The sequence below is a fragment of the Triticum urartu genome, chromosome 5A (assembly GCF_056163025.1).
Source record: "Triticum urartu cultivar PI428250 chromosome 5A, HENAU_Tu73, whole genome shotgun sequence".
NCBI classification, from domain to species: Eukaryota; Viridiplantae; Streptophyta; class Magnoliopsida; order Poales; family Poaceae; genus Triticum; species Triticum urartu.
In genome coordinates, this window is record NC_141877.1 from 540157470 (window position 1) to 540179619 (window position 22150).

Consider the following 22150-nt stretch of genomic DNA (forward strand, 5'->3'; position numbering starts at 1 on the left):
ATTCTCAAATGGTATGACATTCACCGCAAGATGTTAAAAGAGAGAGAGAGGTGACCGGACACCAACCGGAATTATCAAGATTCCATTTTTACCCCTTGTCAGGAGTAAACTAGTGCAATGGCTCTTGAGAATGAAAGTGCTAAAATACTCTGGCCAGATCTGTACTAGAGTACAATTTTGCACGGGTTACAGATCTGTCCTCATCTCTCTCCCTTTCCTTGATAAAATATATACGTATACTTAAATGCCAAATTTTGGATCATGGCACTTGCACATGAGCAGAGTTTAAAAGAGACCCACGGCCCTGGCTGGAGCTGCCTGTACCAACCGCATGGAGCCATCAACTAATACTACCAGTGATGACAAATCTTAATCATCCACGCAGGATTATTGTGATAGTCTCACTGCCGTCGACACTGATTTGCCAACAAACCTGTATTACATTATGAAAAGTGCAGAGTGTATGCATGCACAGTCACATGCCCTTTCTCTTCTCTTTGCTGCCGTATGAACAATCATGTGTAGACTGACCAAGTCCACAAGTGTTGCTCTAATCTCGACTAATTTACAAGGTTGCTACAAAGTGAGAGTCTGATTGTGGTTGGTATCATCATATCATAATAAGATTGTAGTATAATCATCTTTTATAAAACATGTTGAACAAACTCAGCATGAACAATCACAGCAATTGCTGCAGGCAATCTGGCAATGGAATGGCTGTACCGAGCTGCACATCAACCAGCTCGTGGAAGAAACAAACAAATCATCATCAGTGTAAGTGGAAAAGAAAAACGGAGTAGACACCGGCGATCTTCAGAGGAGCAGCATGGCCATTGACTTCAGCCGGCAGGACATGGCGTCGGCCTCGGCGGCCGCGTTCTCCCGGCCGATGCGGCTCCAGCTCTGCTCGCCGCCGGAGACCCGGCACGCCGTCGCGAAGTCGAGGACCTTGCCGAAGATCCTGAACATCTCCACGGCGTAGATCCTGTCCTGGCCGGCGGCGAACACCGCGTTGGAATCCATGGGCGCGTCCGGGTGGGCCGAGGCCTCGGTCCACTGGAGCAGCGGTGTGGAGGTGAGGTTCAGCTCGAACACCTTCCGCACCACCTTGTCCCTCCGGTTCGCCGGGTCGCACCACGAGACGCAGAGCATGAACAGCCGGGACGCGCAGCAGACCAGCGCCGGCGTGTAGTCTCGGAGCCGGGGTGGTGGGCGGGACGTCTGGACGACGGACCATGAGCCGGCGTCCAGATGGTAGGCCACGAGCGTGTCGGACTCGCAGTAGACGTAGAACGTGTCGCCGCAGACGGCGCCGGAGCACGCCAGGCCGACGTCGGTGGGGAACCCGGCGATCTCGACCCATTTGTCGGTCACCGGATCGTATACCTCGCCGGACACGAGGGGCTCGTCCCATGGCCCTCGGCCACCCACAGCGATCAGGGCTTGCCTTGCCTGAGCTGGCTGCCTCTGTTGCCTGGCAGCCTTGCCGTGACCGTGAGCTGGGACAGTGGAATCGGTGTCCTCGTTCAGCACATCCCTGAGACGGAGCCGCCGGAGCGAGAGCCGGTGCGGGTCCTCGTACACGGCGGAGGTGCCTCCCAGCCGGAACTTGCCGCCGGCGTTGGCGCGCCGGACATGCTTCTCAGCGCGGGCGTGGACAATGCTGCGACTGGCAGACATCTCGAACACCCCCAGCACCGGCCGTGACCGCGCGGCCCGCATCGGGGAGGTCTTCCGCCACGCGCCGGTGAGAGGGCTGAACACCATGACTCCCTTGTGTGTCTTTGTCTTGACGGAGCCGGCGCTGGACCCCCCGGAGCGGCCCCCGACGACGTAGAGCTCGTCCCCGACGCCGGCGACGGAGAACAGGAACCTACCTTTGAGCGGGGCCGCCCCGACCCGGTGCCACCGGTGCGCGGCCACGTCGAGCGCGTGCACGGCCGTGGCGGCAGCGGAGGCGCCCCAGCCACCGTCGGCCTCGACCCCGAACAGGAAGAGCCAGGGCGTCGTGGCCGGGCGCGGCCCCTCGCGGCGCAGGCGCAGCAGCTGCGGCGCGACGGTGAGGTCCCGCCACCGCCTGCAGACGCAGCGCGCGGCAAGGAGCGAGGCCAGCGGGAGCCGGCTCAGCACCATCTCCAGCACGTCGTCCGGGAGCGCCGTGAGGGACGGCGCCGCGTCCTCCGCCACCGCATCATCCTGGACCCGCAATGCCCGGCCGATGCGCGCGGCGGCCGCGGGGCCCTTCTTCCAGGAGAAGCACTGGAGCGCGGCGGGGACGCGCTGCTCCTCCCCGTCCGCACCCGCCTCCGCCTCGCCGTCGCCGTCCCCGTCCCCCGGCGCGCGCCGGCGCGGGGCGGGGTCGACCTCGTCGCAGGCGCAGACGCGGCAGCCGCCGGCGCCGCCGAGGGGCAGGCGGAGGCAGCTCCTCCTCCCTCGGCGCCCCCCTCCGTCGCGCCGCTTGGTGGCGGCCAGGGCGCCGGGGTCGTCGTCCTCGGCGCGCAGCAGGGCGGAGAGGCTGTTGCTGCCGGATCTCCGCAGCGCGGCCGCTCCAGACATGGGATGGGTGGGTGGGTGGATCAGAAGAAGAGGCGGTGGTGGGCGGAGGCGGGCGCGCGGAGGTGGAGGAGGAAGGCGCGGAAGAGCGCGACGAGGGCCCTGGCGAGCGAGGGGATGGAGAGCATGGCCCCCGCCCGGTGTGGTCAGTCAGGGATGGGTTCTTGGATTGGAGGATTATGTCGTCGGGGAGACGAGAGGAGTGGGGGTTGGGGAAAGTGGGGTGGGGCTCGGTTACCGGTGGCGGTGGGGTTGGGGGAATGGAAACGCGCGCGTCGGCGGGATTCACGGGGCCTTTTCCGGGCTCTCCTGCTGCGGTGCTGCCGGCGTGTAGCCCGTGTCCGGGAGCGACTGCGTGCGTGGATTGCAGCGCAGGTGAGCCCAAACATGCATGGAGTACTTTTTACTTGCAATCAACCGATCTTTCAACACTTTTGATGTTTTCTCTAGGATAATCAGTAATGGGATTTTAAACTTGTTTCTTCTTTTGTCTTTATATACAAAATTCAGACGATTTTGTTTATGTGTATGTTAATGATTTCATACGTGAACAATGCCAGTCATCTCCCCTTCATACGGCATCTTCTCTTGCACCAACCAAGTCTCTTCAAGTTATAGGATATATGCACCTCCATCTCTTCCTTGCGTTTTTCTCCTTTCGTGCATATCATCCCCATCTCGCATTCTTCTATTGTAGCCTCTTCGATATGTCTTCAACTTTTCATGATTTCTCTTCTCCACCAACATCTTCATTGATTTCATCAACTCATCGATCTTGTATCTCACGTCTCACATATCTCCTTGTTTCTGATCATCTTCTTCGACCCTTTCGTCAGTCTGTCCCACTCTAGACATCAGAGTGGGATATGTAGGCCTCCTATCCTCTCCATCGCCATCAACTTCCTTGCCGCCATCCAACTTCGAAGAGAAGAGTTCCATGGCCTTGATTTTTTTTCCTGGAGGAGCCTCCTCGGTCCTCATTTTTCACTTCTCATTGTCATCCAATTCTTTCCACATAAATTCGAGGCAAAGTCCAATGTTTAAGTTGTGAATAACTGTAGCGTGGAATTCAACGTGGACGTTTAACTTAACAGTCTCCACCGGAAGACCAATATATAATAATGGTATTGGAACTATTAGAAAAATCTATGTGCCTTTGGGATCTGATGGGAGTCACTAGAATTAGTTTTAATAATTTATAGGAACACCACAGAGGCTCATATGGCTCATTCATGCGTGACAATGGTGTGTGGAAAGTTTAGTCCTACCACAATCATGTAGGATGTGTTGGACCGACATATAAGGTTGGTTCCACCAAGTCTGAGAAGAGGACACATGTGCTCCTTCTCCATCGCCCGCCTCATCTCGCACACGCGTCGTGTTTCGTGATCAAGCCGAGCTGTTCTAGGACATGTGCCACATGCGCACACTGACTTTTTTTGACACGCGAGAAAAAGGTCGAAATGTTTTGCACTAATGGAAAACGAAACCGGGAATAGTGATGGACTATTCCCCTTCGTCCACTCTTTAGTGCTTTCATTTTCATTTTTTGGAGCCTGCTCCTCTATCCATAGACAACACACATTAGCCATTCCATATACGCATATGTGACTACCTCCCGATTCCAAAGCTTTGTGCCACCTACGCATGTCCTACTCTGCTTCACAATGTGCACCGTGAAGTAGAGCACCATGCCTTCGAAGCTCTATATCTTGTCATCCTGTACACGAGGGAGACAATCATTTGGAGGGGGAGTGCTCTCGCGTGACTGTTGGCTTCTTCTCAAGTGTGACTGCGCACAACGACTTCCTCAACGATGACTACTTCCCCAACGCCAACGATCTCTTTGGTGACATGGCTTTCAATGCAATGCTTCTTCTTCCACCAGTCCGTATGTGATTGTGTCCCCTGTTTTAGGGATTGTATTTGGATTTTTGCTAGTTGCAATTGACATGGGCATGCTACTTTTATCTTACATATAGATTGCATGCTTACTTTGATTAGTATTTTATTTTTATGTGGTCAAATAATCCTGTCCATTTTGTTCATCATGTTTTATCCATCGTTATTTTGGATTAAACAGATTCGAAAATTGCTCAAATATTCAAGAGTGTACAATGCATTGTCAAGATTTTGTTTGATAAGAAACAACTTTTTTTGTGAGGTTGATAAGAAACAACTTGTTGCTTGACCAACCATTTTGTAAACATGTATGAAAGGTCTTTTGTACAAAAGAAACATATGAAATGTCTCATGGGAAACCAGGTTCCTACTTTATGAAGTCATTCCAATCTTAACCGAAAAACAAAGAGGCTACATATTACATGTCTCTAGACTATATTAAGACAAGATAATGTTGTCTAACTAGAAAATACTTGAAGTTTTAAATTTTTCTATAAGAAAGTTGTAGATAAGTTTGACCATTTATATAGAAAAATATATTAACATCTTAGACATCAAATATATATTTTGAGAATAAATTGATGATTAAGCTAGGTCATTATTTTTCTCGCAGAAACAAGGCAAAATAAAGAATATGTCGAGAGTTTGCGTTATTGGTTGGCATGAAAAATGTGTGTACTGTTTCGATTAAAGGCAAAGGTGGTGGGTTAGTGGTGTTCTGGGATGAGTGTTTCTCCGTGGAGTTAAAAAAATTGGTGACCATTTTATTGACATGTATATTTGTAATAGTAATTGATCAAAATGGAGATGCACTTTTGTTTATGGGAAACCGAAGGCAAACCAAAGGTATCTCATGTTCAAGCTTTTGAGACGGGTTAATTAAATCTCTTGGTGTTGGTCCTTGGTTTATGGTGGGCGATTTTAATGCAGCATTGTGGCAACATGAGCATTTTTCACGTAAAGAGATTGTCAAAACTCATGGCTGACTTTCGGGAGGTTCTTTCGAATGCAGCTCATTTGATTTGGCCGGCTTTCAAGGTGTTCCTTGGACGTATGATAATAAGAAGGAAGGCAATCGAAATGTGAAGGTGTGTCTGCATCATGTGGTGGCGTGCCTCAATGGTCATCTATGTTTCCTCATTGCAAGGTTTCACATATTATTTCCTCCAGGTCAGATCATTGCCCTTCGTATAATCAAATGTTGGGTAATTAGCCTTATTTTTAACAAGCATTTGAGATACGAATCATATTAGGAGAGGGAAAGTATGGATTTGGATGAACCGGTCAGAGCTTGCTGGATTAAAAGTATGCAAGTTAAGGATTTGGGGCATGTGGCGAGTAACCTGGATCAACTAATGAAATCCCTTCATACTAGGAGTCAGGTTCACATTGGTTATCTCCAAAAAAATTCAGGCTGCTCGCAAAAGATTAAATGTTCTTTTCAGAAGGAGCGATAATGTCGTGATTGTGGAAGGAAAGAAAATTCTTGTGGTGATGGATGAGCGCTACCTCTTGAGCACTGCATTGGTTTTCCCTTAAAGAGGAAAGGGTGATGCAACAAAGTAGCGTAATTATTTTCCTTACTTTTTGAAAACCAAAGTATCAATCCAGTAGGAGACTACACGCAAGTCCCTCGTACCTACACAAACAAATAAGAACCTCGCAACCAACGCGATAAAGGGGTTGTCAATCCCTTCACGGTCACTTACGAGAGTGAGATCTAATAGAGATAATAATAATAAGATAAATATTTTTATGAGATAAGAAAATAAAGATTGCCAAGTAAAATAGATTGGAAACTTATATGATAAAAGATAGACCCGGGGGCCATAGGTTTCACTAGTGGCTTCTCTCAAGATAGCATAAGTATTACGGCGGGTGAACAAATTACTGTTGAGCAATTGATACAAAAGTACATAATTATGAGAATATCTAGGCATGATCATGTATATAGGCATCACGTCCGCGACAAGTAGACCAAAATGATTCTGCATCTGCTACTATTACTCCACACATCGACCGCTATCCAGCATGCATCTAGAGTATTAAATTCATAAGAACAGAGTAACGCATTACGCAAGATGACATGATGTAGAGGGATAAACTCAAGCAATATGATATAAACCTCATCTTTTTATCCTCGATGGCCACAATCCAATACGTGCCTTGCTGCCTCTGCTGTCACTGGGAAAGGACACCGCAAGATTGAACCCAAAGCTAAGCACTTCTCCCATTGCAAGAAAGATCAATCTAGTAGGCCAAACTAAACTGATAATTCGAAGAGACTTGCAAAGATAACCAATCATACATAAAAAAATTTAGAGAACAATCAAATATTGTTCATAGATAAACTTGATCATAAACCCACAATTCATCGGATCTCGACAAACACACCGCAAAAAGAGTTACATCAAATAGATCTCCAAGAAGATCGAGGATAACATTGTATTGAGATCCAAAGAGAGAGAAGAAGCCATCTAGCTAATAATTATGGACCCGAAGGTCTGTGGTAAACTACTCACACATCATCGGAGAGGCTATGGTGTTGATGTAGAAGCCCTCCGTGATCGATTCCCCCTCCGGCGGAGCTCCGGAAAAGGCCCCAAGATGGGATCTCTTGGGTACAGAAGGTTACGGCGGTGGAAATAGGGTTTTGTGGTGCTCCTGGATGTTTTCGGGGTATATGGACATATATAGGAGGAAGAAGTAGGTCGGTGGAGCTACGAGGGGCCCACGAGGGTGGGGGCGCGCCAGGGGGGCAGGCGCGCCTCCCAGCCTCATGGCCTCCTCGTTGATTTCTTGACGTCTACTCCAAGTCCCCTGGATCATGTTTGTTCCAAAAATAACTCTCCCGAAGGTTTCATTCCGTTTGATATACCTTTTCTGCGAAACACTGAAATAGGAAAAAAACAGCAATTTGCACTGGGCCTTGGGTTAGTAGGTTAGTCCCAAAAATAATATAAAAAGTGTATAAATAAGCCCATTAAACATCCAAAACATATAATATAATAGCATGGAACGTTAAAAAATTATATATACGTTGGAGACGTATCAAGCATCCCCAAGCTTAATTCATGCTCGTCCTCGAGTAGGTAAATGATAAAAAAACAGAATTTTTGATGTGGAATGCTACCTAGCATAATTCTCAATATAATTTTCTTTATTGTGGCATGAATGTTCAGACCCGAAAGATTCAAGACAAAAGTTTAATATTGACATAAAAAATAATAATACTTCAAGCATACTAACTAAGCAATCATGTCTTCTCAAAATAACATGGCAAAAGAAAGTTCATCCCTACACAATCATATAGTTTGGTCATGCTCCATTTTCGTCACACAAGAATGCTCTCATCATGCACAACCCCGATGACAAGCCAATCAATTGTTTCATGCTTTAGTAATCTCAAACTTTTTTCAACTTTCACGCAATACATGAGCGTGAGCCATGGATATAGCACTATGGGTGAAATAGAATATGATGATGATGAGGGTTATGTGGAGAAGACAAAAAAGGAGAAAGTCTCACATCGATGAGGCTAATCAATGGGCTAGGGAGATGCCCATCAATTAATGTCAATGCAAGGAGTAGGGATTGCCATGCAACGGATGCACTAGAGCTATAAATGTATGAAAGCTCAACAAAAGAAACTAAATGGGTGTGCATCCAACTTGCTTGCTGACGAAAACCTAGGGCATTTGAGGAAGTCCATTGTTGGAATATACAAGCCAAGTTCTACAATGAAAAATTCCCACTAGTATATGAAAGTGACAAAACAAGAGACTCTCTATCATAAAGATCACGGTGCTACTTTGAAGCACAAGTGTGGAAAAGAGGATAGTAGCATTGTCCCTTTTTATTTCTTTTTTCTTTTTTTCTTCCTTTTTGGGTCTTTTTTTATTTGGCCTTTTTTGGGGGACAATGCTCTATTAATGATGATAATCACACTTCTATTTATTTACAACTCAATGATTACAACTCGATACTAGAACAAAATATGACTCTATATGAATGCCTCCGGTGGTGTACCGAGGAGGGCAATGAATCAAGAGTGACATGTATGATAAATTATGCATGGTGGCTTTGCCACAAATACTATGTCAACTACATGACCATGCAAAGCAATATGACAATGATGAAGCGTGTCATGAATGAAATGGTGGAAAGTTGCATGGCAATATATCTCAGAATGGCTATGGAAATGCCATAATAGGTAGGTATGGTGGCTGTTTTGAGGAAGATATAAGGAGGCTTATGTGTGATAGAACGTATCATATCACGGGGTTTGGATACACCGGCGAAGTTTGCACCAACTCTCAAGGTGAGAAAAGGCAATGCACGGTACCGAAGATGCTAGCAATGATGGAAGGGCGAGAGTGCATATAATCCATGGACTCAACATTAGTCATAAAGAACTCACATACTTATTGCAAAAATTGAGAAGTCATCAAAAACCAAGCATTACGTGCATGCTCCTAGGGGGATAGATTGGTAGGAAAAGACCATCGCTCGTCCCCAACCGCCACTCATAAGGAAGACAATCAAAGAACACCTCATGTTTCAAATTTGTTACACAACGGTTACCATACGTGCATGCTACGGGACTTGCAATCTTTAACACAAGTATTTCTCAATTTCACAACTACTCAACTAGCACACTCTAATATCACCATATTTATATGTCAAAACAATTATCAAGTATCAAACTTTTCATAGTATTCAATGCACTTTCTATGATAGTTTTTATTATACCCATCTTGAATGCCTATCATATTAGGACTAATTTCATAACCAAAGCAAATTACCATGCTGTTCTAAAGGACTCTCAAAATAATATAAGTGAAGCATGAGAGATCCATAATTTCTATAAAATAAAACCACCATCGTGCTCTAAAAGATATAAGTGAAGCACTAGAGCAAAATTATCTAGCTCAAAAGATATAAGTGAAGCACATAGAGTATTCTAATAAATTCTAATTCATGTGTGTCTCTCCCAAAAGGTGTGTATAGCAAGGATGATTGTGGTAAAATAAAAAGCAAAGACTCAAATCATATAAGACGCTCCAAGCAAAACACATATCATGTGGTGAATAAAAATATAGCCTCAAATAAAGTTATCGATGGAAGAAGACGAAAGAGGGGATGCCTTCCGGGGCATCCCCAAGCTTAGGCTTTTGGTTGTACTTGAATTTTACCTTGGGGTGCCTTGGAAATCCCCAATCTTAGGCTCTTGCCACTCCTTATTCCATAATCCATCAAATCTTTACCCAAAAACTTGAAAACTTCACAACACAAAACTTAACAGAAAATCTCATGAGCTCTGTTAGTATAAGAAAACAAACCACCACTTAAGTACTGTAATGAACTCATTATTTATTTATATTGGTGTTAAAACTACTGTATTCCAACTTCTCTATGGTTCATACCCTCCGATACTAGCCATAGATGCATCAAAATAAACAAACAACACACGAAAAACAGAATCTGTCAAAACAGAATAGTCTGTAGTAATCTGTAGTTTTCGAATACTTCTGTAACCCCAAAAATTCTGAAATAAATTGTTGGACGTGAGGAATTTGTCTATTAATCATCTGCAAAAAGAATCAACCTAATCGCACTCTCCAGTAAAAAATGGCAGCAAATCTCGTGAGAGCTAAAGTTTCTGTTTTTTACAAAAAGATCGCTAAAACTTCCCCCAAGTCTTCCCAAAGGTTCTACTTGGCACAAACACTAATTAAAAGCATAAAACCACATCTAACCAGAGGCTAGATGAATTATTTATTACTAAACAGAACCAAAAAGCAAGAAACAAAAATAAAATTGGGTTGCCACCTAACAAGCGCTATCGTTTAACGCCCCTAGCTAGGCATAAAAGCAAGAATAGATCTAGGTATTATCATCTTTGGTATGCAATTCTTCAATGGAACACTTTTAACCCTTGGGAGTTTCCTCCTTTTTATTGATGATCAAACTCCTAGGCAAGAAATCAAGAAATTCATTTGTAGCAAAAGGTTCCATAATGATATTGAAGAAGTTGGGGTGAATAATTATTGATTTGAGATCCGCATTTTCCTTACTAGAAGATTCACCCTTATTTTTAGGAACATACATTAATTTAGCAATCTTGGTAGTTGGAGGATTTGGAGTATTTTTAACGGATGAAAAGGCAGACCCTAAATTAGTAATAATATCCTCAAGTTTACCAATTCTTGTGGAATCTGGATCTATTCTTTCGTTAATTATATGTTGTTTTTCTTTAAAAAAAATCAGAGTAACCCCTACCTTAGATCCATATTGAGTGATTTGGTTGTGGATCTTTTTATCCAAATTTTCAATCAACTCCACAGAGGCAACTTTATTTTCAATAATTTCAAGCCTTTGCATCACATGTTCCAAAGTTAAAACAGTTCCATTAACCAAAAAAGGCAGGGGGCCAAACAGATCTATCATAGCATTATAAGAATCAAAAGTATGGATACCCAAGAAATTTCCTTCGGTAATGGTATCAAAAATATATCTATTCCAAGGAGTGGTGCCTACATAAAAATTGCGAAGAAGAACGGAAGTTGATTGCTTCCTAGTAGATCTATTCTGAGCCTTGCAAATTCTATGCCAAGCATCTTTTAGATTCCCCCTCCCTTTGTTTAAAATTAAGAACTTCATGATCGGGAGTACTAACAATGATAGAAGGACTAGCCATGACAACACACGGTGACACAAGAAGCAAGTGAAAAAGAGACGAACGGAAAAGAGGGCGAATAAAACGGCAAAGGTGAAGTGAGGGAGAGGAAAACGAGAGGCAAATGGCAAATAATGTAATGCGAGGGATAAGAGTTTGTGATGGGTACTTGGTATGTCTTGACTTGTGAGTAGATCTCCCCGGCAACAGCGCCAGAAATGGCTTGTTGACGGGAGATCAAATCTTGACTTGACTTGGTGCAACCTCCCCAACAACGGCGCCAGAAATCCTTCTTGCTACCTCTTGAGCACTGCGTTGATTTTTCCTTGAAGAGGAAAGGGTGATGCAACAAAGTAGCGTAATTATTTCCCTCGGTTTTTGAGAACTAAGGTACCAATCCAGTAGGAGACTACACACAAGTCCCTACACAAACAAATAAGAACCTCGCAACCAACGCGATAAAGGGGTTGCCAATCCCTTCACGATCACTTACGAGAGTGAGATATGGTAGAGATAATAATAATAAGATAAATATTTTTGATATTTTTATGATACAGATAAGAAAATAAAGATTGCAAAGTAAAATAGATTGGAAACTTATATGATAAAAGATAGACCCGGGGGCCATAGGTTTCACTAGTGGCTCCTCTCAAGATAGCATAAGTATTACGGAGGCATCACGTCTGCGACAAGTAGACCGAAACGATTATGCATCTACTACTATTACTCCACACATCGACCGCTATCCATCATGCATCTAGAGTATTAAGTTCATAAGAACAGAGTAACGCATTAGGCAAGATGACATGATGTAGAGGGATAAACTCAAGCAATATGATATAAACCCTATCTTTTTATCCTCAATGGCCACAATACAATACATGCCTTGTTGCCCCTGTTGTCATTGGGAAAGGACACCACAAGATTGAACCCAAAGCTAAGCACTTCTCCCATTGCAAGAAAGATCAATCTAGTAGGCCAAACTAAACTGATAATTCGAAGAGACTTGCAAAGATAACCAATCATACATAAAAGATTTCAGAGAACAATAAAATATTGTTCATGGATAAACTTGATCATAAACCCACAATTCATCGAATCTTGACAAACACACCGTAAAAAGAGTTACATCAAATAGATCTCCAAGAAGATCGAGGAGAACATTGTATTGAGATCCAAAGAGAGAGAAGAAGCCATCTAGCTAATAACTATGGACCCGAAGGTCTGTGGTAAACTACTCACACATCATTGGAGAGGCTATGGTATTGATGTAGAAGCCCTCCATGATCGATTCCCCCTCCAACGGAGCTCCGGAAAAGGCCCCAAGATGGGATCTCTTGGGTACAGAAGGTTGCGGCGATGGAAATAGAGTTTCGTGGTGCTCCTGGATGTTTTCAAGGTATATGGACATATATAGGAGGAAGAAGTAGGTCAGTGGAGTTACGAGGGGCCCACGAGGGTGGGGGCGCGCCTCCCTACCTCGTGGCCTCCTCGTTGATTTCTTGACGTCTACTCCAAGTCCCCTGGATCACGTTTGTTCCAAAAATAACTCTCCGAAGGTTTCATTCCATTTGGATTCCGTTTGATATTCCTTTTCTGCGAAACACTGAAATAGACAAAAAAACAACAATTTGCACTGGGCCTTAGGTTAGTAGGTTAGTCCCAAAAATAATATAAAAGTGTATAAATAAGCCCATTAAACATCCAAAACAGATAATATAATAGCATGGGACAATCAAAAATTATAGATACATTGGAGACGTATCAATGAGCTTCTTATAAAGGAAGAAATCATGTGGAAGCAAAGGTCTTATATTGACAAAATGATTTTGGGGGATCGTAATACAATTTTTTTCCACAGGAGGGCCTCATGGAGGGCGAAGAAAAAAAAATTATGCTCTCAGGAGGAGTGTTGGGACTCTCGGACAATATGGAAGAGATTCAAGGTATCACAAATTCGTTTTTTCAGCAACTATACTCATGCGACCCTAATGTTAACCCTTCTCGTATTATTCCGCTTGTGAAACCTCTTGTCGATGACGATATGAATGCGGAGTTTTGCAAACCTTTTTCTAAGAAAGAGACTAGTGATGTTCTTTTCCATATTGGTCTGATAAAAGCCCCAGGTCCGGATGGCTTTCCTGCTAAATTTTTCCAGAGGAATTGGGGCTTAATTAAGGAGGATATTGTAAGGGCAGCTCAACAATATTTTATCTCAGGAATTATGCCTGAAGGAATCAATGAAACTATTATTGTCCTCATTCCCAAAGTGAAGAATGCCCAGTCCATCAAAGATTTCACACCGATCAGCCTGTGTAATATCATCTATAAAATTATCTCGAAGTGTCTTGTGAACAGACCGAGACCTCTCTTGGATGGTATGATCTCTCCCACTCGGCGTGTGTTTATTCCAGCCAGGTTAATTTCTGATAACGCACTCATTGCTTTTGAATGTATTCATTCTTTGAGTACATTAAAAGATCGGCATGGAGATTTTTTGCGCATACAAATTAGACTTGGCAAAAGCATACAATCGAGTGGATTGGCAGTTTTAAAAATGTATGTGTGGGGCTTTTGGTTTTCTGCCAACATGAGTCAATTGGATTATGACCTGTGCCACATCAGTGAAATTTTCTGTTTGGCTTAATGGACAATTTTTAGAATCTTTCTATCCGTCTTGTGGACTCAGGCACGGGGATCCATTATCCTAGTGTTTGTTCTTGTTTATGAAAGAGGCTCTATCATTGTTGTCAAAGGATGCATGCGATAGAGGAGCTCTTCAAGATTTTCATTTGAACAGACAAACTAACAAAGCCAAAATGGGAGGGCGGTATGGGGTTCCGTGATCTAAGGTTATTTAATCAAGTGCTCTTGGCAAAATAGGCTTGTCGTTTATTGGTGTACCCGGACTCGTTATGTGCTAAAGTAATGAAGGCAAAGTATTACCTCAATGATCACATCTTGGATACTGTCTTCCCGCAGTCCACGTCGGTGAATTGGCAAGGTATCGCGCATGGCCTGAAACTGCTTAAAAAAGGTGTCATTTGGTGAGTGTTGGACGGTAACAGTATAAATATCTGGAGCGATAACTGGCTACCAAGGAATTTGGGATTAAAAGTTTCGGGCAAAAAGAATTGTTCTAGAGTTCTAGACTAAAATGGGTGTCTAAATTATTCATGAGCGGGACAAGAAGATGGGATGCAAATTTGATTAGGCACTTGTTCTATCACCATGATGCTGAGGAGATCTTAAATTTGCGTATTCAGTCTGTGGGAGAGGGTGATTTAATTGCGTGGTACTATGAAAAAACGATATGTTTTCTGTAAAAAGTGCGTATGAAGTGGCCTTAAATCTCAAGGATGGCAAAGGAGATACATGACTGGCCAGTAGTGCCACTAATGGGGAAATGAGGCTTTGGGATGTTATTTGGAAGGTCAAAGTTCCGCAAAAAAATTTAGATTTTTTTGCCTGATGGGCCATGTCTAACAATTTGGCAATCCAGATGAATAGAGTATCTCATCATCAAACTAATCAGGTTTGTGCTCTATATGTGGTGTTGAAGATGAAAGTATTTTCCAATACTATTTTGACTTGCTCAAAGGCTTAGGCTTTGCATCTTGCCTTGGGGAAGTGTGGGATCTTCGGGGAGAGGAGTTATTCAGATTTACGGGTCTAGACTGGTTTCTCATTTTGTTGGACCAGCTTGGGTCGCAGGTGCGCGAGCAGGTTTTATTCATGTTCTCACTTAGCATGTGAGAAATCATTTGATTTTTGGAAGTGGGAGAGAATCTGTGTCCGCCTCTGATATCTTTGTGGATAATTATTGGAAGAGCTTATCATCAGCCAACGCTTGTGTGCAAGTGAACTTAAGCAACAAAGGTAAGGGGGTAACTGATACTTGGAGGTACGTTAATCTTATGACGAAAGATTGTGTTCTTTGAAAGCCTCTTGCTCTTGCTCCTGAGTATATTAAGATAAATATTGACGCTAGTTTTGTAGAGGGCATGAGATTTGCTAGCGTCGGAGTTGCCGCAAGGAATTATTCGGGCGAAATTATTGTTTCGTCGTGGGACTTTATTCAGACGTGTACATGTGTGGATGAGGAGGAACTCCGGGTGTGCCTCGCCAGGTTATACATTGATATTACTCTCCACAAACCAATTTTTTGAAAACTGGTTGCTCTTTTATGACATCTTTTCTGGCAAAAGAAACTATAGACAGGTCTCCTCTTATGAATCTGAAAAAGGAAGCGTTAAGTGTCTCAAAGGTTATTGATAGTCTCAAGATCATGAAGATTGATCGACATATCAATATAGTGGTGCATGAGATTGCTAAGTTTAATTTTGATAGTAATTAATATATGGGTGGTGTTTTAAAGAAATGAATTTAATGAAACTAATTTGGTGCTGCAGATATTGGTATATTTTCAATAAATTTAATCAAACTTCAAGATATTTTATTCCGGACCAAAAAATAGAACTTGACGTGTTTTGGAACGGATGAAGTACCATGAGTTAACAATACACGGAGACTTTTTTTTTGAAACAGAGACGAAGACTTATTTTGAGGAATCAACAAACGGAGCGAAATAACTAATTAAGGAGTACTCGTTGCAAAGAACACTCCACTTTTTCAGGCCGCGACAAGTGGCGCACATGCAGTGCGCCACTTGTCGCAACCTGGGAATTTTCCCTTTTTTCGTAGATCCGTTTATTCAAAACGTTTTATCTCTTAAACCGTGCGTCCAAATCTTGAACCGTTTTCACCATTGAATTCCTCGCGTCGAGATCTTCAAAACTAGATCCCATGTTGATAGGTTTTGACGAATTTTTTTTTCACAAAAAAAACCGGACGAAGAAAACCGGGCGAAAAAACCAAACCAGGAGCACGGTTTTTTTCCCTTTCCGAAAGAGGCACACCCGTGCCTCTCGCAGAATCACAACCGTGCCTCTCGTGAAAGCAAAACCGTGACTCGTGTAAGGGAAAAAAAACAGAAAACACGTTTTTTTTCCATTTCCGAGAGGCACGGCCGTGACTCTCGCGAAAGCAAAACCGTGACTCTCGCGAAAGAAAAAAAAAACAGAAAACGCGTTCTGTTTTTCCCTTTCCGAGAGGCACGGCCGTGACTCTCGCGAAAGCAAAACCGTGACTATCGCGAAAGAAAAAAAAAATAGAAAACGCATTTTTTTCGTTTCCGAGAGGCACGGCCGTGACTCTCGCTAAAGCACAACCGTGCCTCTCGCGAAAGAAAAACCGTGACTTTCACAAAAAAAAGAAAACGCGTTTTTCACGGAAAAAATCGAATTTTTTTGATAAAAGAGTTAAGAAAGACAGAGAGAAAACCAAAACGTCGAAAAAACCCAAAAAAAACTGTTTAAAAAGCTGGAAACGCGTGCGAAAAAATAAAATAAAAAAACAAAATTCAAAAGAAGCGTCCAAAACGCGACACGTGATGAATGACTAAGAGCGCGCCAAGTAACGTTGATCGTTGCGAGGCTCCCGAAGGAGCGCTAGTTAACTAGTTGCTCCCCAAACGGAGACGCGGGATCACTTGGTGTTAACGGGCTGTTGTGTACCGGGCCGCCAGCACTGCAAGGTCCCAAAATAAATTTGAACTCCCTTTCTTCTCAAAAATAAAATAAAATTTTGAACTCCCTTTGGTCCGGTGCGCTTATGTCTGGCTTGAACCGAGACAGAGAGGGGCGCCCCTATTTCTCGCGTTACGCGAGTGGAGGGGAAACTATCGCGCCGATCGCTATCGTATCGGGCTGGCCCACGGTGACGCGTATTTTTCGAAAAAAACTAAGTTAAATGGTGCTACAGCTGAGAATCGGTCCTGCGATCAACTACTATATTCCCAGCGGCTGATACCCACCGCGCCAAAATCTACTTGTGGTACATCACGCGTCCTACTAGAAAGAAAATGGCGAATCAACTTATGATTGAATGGTTAAAAGGATTGTGGTATCTCAGCCCATCAATGTTTAAGTTCTGATGCCCGTATTTATTTCTGGGGTTCAATCCCATGGATGAGCTTTTGGACTTAGTTCCAACCCGTGTGTCTGATCAAATGAACGCACACATTGATATGGCCTATACTGAACAGGAGGTCAAAACAGCGCTGTTCCAGATGGCGCCATCAAAAACACCGGGAGTGGATGGCTTCACCGCGGGCTTCTTTCAGAGGCATTGGACAATCCTTAAGGATGACATTATTCCGGCGGTGCTTGAATTTCTAAATGGGGGTGAACTACCGTAGGGGATGAATGATACATTTATTACACTAATCCCTAAGGTACGGCATCCTCAAAGCATCAAACAATACAGACCCATCTCCCTTTGTCCATTTTTATACAAAAATAGCAGCAAAGTGTATTGTCAACAGGATAAGAGGTTTTCTGAATGATATCATCAATGAGGAGCAAAGTGCCTTTGTACCGGGGTGACTCATCACTGATAACATGCTCATAGCACATGAAAGCGTGCATGCAATGAAAAGGAGGAAAAAAAGGAAAGAATTTCGGTTGTGCTGTCAAACTGGACATGATGAAAGCATACGACCGCGTCGAATGGCACTACCTGGAGGCCATCATGTCTAAGCTAGGCTTCAGTGCCTCCTTTGTTCGCCTGATCTTGAAGTGTGTTTCGTCAGTTCGATTTGCAGTTCGCGTGAACGGTGAGCTCTTGCCATTCTTCACCCCTTCCAGGGGGTTGCGACAAGGATGCCCGGTGTCACCCTACCTCTTTCTTCTCTGTGCAGAAGGCTTCACAACTCTACTCAACAGATTTGGTGGAGCTCAGGTACACAGAGGAATTCGTGTCAGCATCCACTCACCTTGGATAAACCATCTGCTATTCGCAGATGACAGTCTCATCTTCATGAATGCAAAGGTGGAGAGTGCTGCTAGGTTAAACCATATACTGGATATTTATGGATTGTGTTCGGGCCAACGTGTGAACAGGGACAAAAGCTCCATATTATTCATCCCAAACACGCCTGATCCGGTTAGAGCTGCCCTGAAAGCAACATTGGGCGTTTCGGTTGAGGCTTTTAGTGAGAGATACTTGGGCCTGCCGACTGCACTGGGTCGGATCGCTTCCGGGACCTTTGCTTACATTGGCGAACGGGTGCGATCGAGGATGAATGGCGGGACTGAGCGCTTGGTTTCTTGCGCGGCAAGGGAAGTCTTGCTCAAGTCAGTTGCCCAGTCCATTCCAACATTTACTATGACCTGTTTCAAGTTAACCAAGAAAGTCTACAAGAGCATCTCGTCGCCGATGGCAAAATATTGGTGGAGCAGTTCTATTGATCGAAGATCTCTCCACTGGATTGATTGGAAATCCTTGTCACTTCCTAAGATAAAAGGAGGAATGGGTTTCCGCGATTTGGAATGTTTCAATATTGCGCTTTTGGGCAAACATGGCTGGAGAATGATGACAAACCCGGAGTCCTTGTGCTCTAGGGTGCTAAAAGGACGCTATTTCCCAAACTCTGATTTTATGAGTGCTTCTGTGCCACGAAATGCCTCCACGACATGGAAGGGTATCATAGCTGGGAGGAAGGCACTTGAAGCCGGCCTGCTATGGCGAATTTGTGATGGCACTTCTGTGAAAATTTGGACTGATCGCTGGCTGCCTGGAAAACTATCTCTGAAACCCTCAGTTCAGATTGGGAGCGCCAACATTCACACCGTTTCAGACCTTATCGATACAGACAACTGGAGTTGGAAAGTTGATCTTATAAGGAGTAACTTCACCCCACCGGATGCCGACGCAATCCTGAATCTACCTCTCTGGCAAGGTGGTGGCGACGATTTCTGGGCGTGGGCTCATGAGAGGTCGGGATCCTATACTGTAAAATCTCCGTATCGTGTTCTAATGACTCGTAACGAGCAGTTGGCTCTAGAGGAAGGGACGATTACTGAAACTTCTGAGAAGGATAAATAGTTATGGACTCGGCTTTGGAAGCTCAAGGTGCTACCTAAAGTCCGTGTTTTTTGGTGGCGGGTCCTTCGCGGCATCTTGCCGGTCGAATCAACACTGAAATACAGGCACATTGCCACTATGGCCCGATGCAAAATCTGCAAGGGTGCAGACGAAGACATGACGCACGCTCTCATCAAGTGTTCTCATGCTCAAAGTTTCTGGACAGAAGCTAGGAAATGGCTCAATGTCAAGCTGCCACACTTACATCCGATCACTTGGTGCAAGGATATTTTGTGTGACTCACGCATCACTGAAGGGGATAGGCCGAAGATCATCACAGTCATGTGGGCTATATGGACTTCTCGCAATAATATAACACATGATAGAGAGAGCCTGAATCCAGGCCAGTCCCTGAAGCGTATCCGAGAAGCCCTAATGCTGTTGGAGCTTCCCAAAGAACATACCAGGATCCTGCCTGGTTATGGTTGGCGGCCACCTGATCCCGAGTGGCTAAAGATCAATACAGACGCTAGTGTCTCACTGACTGAAAACAGAAGCGGAGCGGGGGGACTTGCTCGCACCTCATCCGCTTTTGTTGCTGCCTGGAGCAAGCCATATCATCATGTCATGGATCCGCTTATCGCAGAAGCCATGGCTCTACGAGACGGAGTCATTTTCGGCAAGCTTCAAGGTGCTTCGCGAGTGGTGCTCGAAGTAGATTGTCTGGAGTTGGTACAACTCTGGAACTCGCGATAATTTTCGCGCTCTGTCATAGCGCTTATTCTTCTCGAAATTGAAGGGCTAGCCTCAACTTTTCTTAGTTTTGATGTTCATCATGTATTGAGACAAGCTAACAACTCAGCGCACCTCTGTGCAAAGCATGCAAGCACATTGGGAGTGACTGATTGTTGGATGGACTCTCATCCCGGTTTCCTAGTGACGAGCCTGATGGCTGATCGCGCTGGAGCCGTTTATGATTGAATAAAGCTCTATGTTTCCCGCAAAAAAAAATATTTATTTCTGGATTTATTTCGGGATTTTCGACGATGCGCATTCAGTGGAGGAGACGTTTTCATCGACGACGAGGTGTCTACGGTGACTTCATAAATTTTAAGATGATATGCCGGTTCAATTTTTCGGAGATGCTCATAGGGGTAGGGTGTGTGCGTGTGCGTTCATAGGGATGAGTGTATGCGCGTGTATATGGGCGCTTGTGTCTGTACTGATGTTAAAAAAAAAGAAAATGAGCTGGGTTTTACCCTGTTTACTTTCTTTTCTGGTTTTATATTTGCCCTTTTCTTTCTTTTTCTTTGTTTTTACTCGGTTTTCTCTGGGTTTTTTCTTTTCCCTCTTTTCTTTTGTCTTTGTTTGGTTTTGTTTTTTCTTATGTTTATTTTTGTTTTCACTCTTTATTTTTGTATATGTCAAAAACATTTTCTTAATAAGCAATCAACATTTTTTGTATGCACAATCAACATTGTTCGAGTGCTTATTCCATTTTAATTATTTATTCAACATTTTTCAAATACTTGTTCAATATGTTTTTCAACATATACATTACAAAATGCACTCTTCAAAAACAAATTTGAAAAATGTTGAATGAATATTTGAAAAATATTAAAAAATTATTTTAAGAAATGTTGAAAACATATTAAAAATATTGAACAAGTATTTAAAGAATGATAAAGAAGTATTAAAGAATGTTGAATAAATATTTGAAAAATGTTGAACAATCATTTAAAATGTTGAATAAGTATTAAAAAATGTTGAACGAGTATTTGAAAAATGTTGGCATCGGTATTAAATGTTGAACAAATGTTTGAAAAATGTTGAATAAGCATTGCGACAATGTTGAACGTGTATACAAAAAATGTTATTGACATATATGAAAAATAGAATGAAAGATAACAACAAATTAAAATGTTGAGCAACTATTTTTTTATCATGTCTATAAAAATGTTGAATAGGTATTTAAAAAATGTTGAACAAATATATGAGGAAAAGTTGAACATGTATATATAAATGAAAAATGGAAAACAAAAGGAAACAAAAAAACCAAAAAATGAAACAAAATGGAGAATATAAAAAGAAAAGAATGAAAAAATCGGTGAAGAAAAATGAGAGAACAAAGAATCTGAGAAGAGTGCCTCCGCTCGCATCTACTTCTTTTTTACCTTCCGCTGCTATCTACTAGGCTGCGATCGTACGTCTAACCAGCATTGGTGGACTGGTTGGTCGCCCCGGTTATCACGGAAAACTTATTCGCCGCATTCTGCGGCAAAATGTTGACCTCCCGCACACCCATCGATCGTTCATGGGCCGTCCCATGACGGGTACTTCACACAGAATAAATCCCCCCAAAAACCGACAGAGCGAGGAATCTAACCTCAAAACTCCCACTCGTCGAGCTTCACAACGCTAGTGTCCTATACATGCAAGAGGTTGGCTATTATGTGTTTCCTTTTTTTCGCATTTTTCATTTCATTATTCTTTTTCTTTCTTTCTTTTTTTATTTAGAAAAATCGCAATTTCAAAAAATTTCAATATATTCAATACTTTGTTCGGCTTTAAAAAATGTACAAATTTATTTGATCAGGTTTTCAAAAGACATGTTGTTCTTTTCAAAAAATGTACAAAATTTGTTTGCTGTTTCAAAATTTGCTCGTGATTTTCAAAAAATGTCTGTTTTTTCAAATTGGTTCAAATTTTGAAAATTGGGATTTCACATTTGTTCTCATTTTTCAAATTTTTTTCATGATTTTCAAAAAATATTCGCGTTTTAAAATTTGTTCAAATTTTCAAAAAAGATTTGGAATTTCACCTTTGTTCCGGTTTTTCAAAAATTGTTCGTTTTTTTCAAAAAAAATTTCGCATTTTTCATAAAATGTTCACGTTTCAAATTTTGTTCAGAAATTTTCAAAATATGTTCCTGTTTTTAAATTTGTTCACATATTAAAAAAATTGGAGTTTCAATTTTTTTTTTCGTGTTGTTTGACCAATGTTCGAACTTTGAAACATTACTTAACTTTTAGAGAATTGTTTATAATTTCCAAGATTTGTTTGAATAAAATCAAAATGTGCTAGAGTTCT

General features: G+C 42.9%; 1 protein-coding gene across 1 annotated transcript; it reads right to left on the bottom strand.

Moving 5' to 3' along the window:
• Window positions 1–613: 613 nt before the first annotated feature.
• LOC125531983 (F-box/kelch-repeat protein At5g42350) lies at window positions 614–2790 on the bottom strand. Its single transcript, XM_048696168.2, has one exon. It carries the CDS (start codon window positions 2554–2556, stop codon window positions 814–816), a length of 1743 nt encoding a protein of 580 aa, XP_048552125.2. The 5' UTR covers window positions 2557–2790; the 3' UTR covers window positions 614–813.
• Window positions 2791–22150: the final 19360 nt, after the last annotated feature.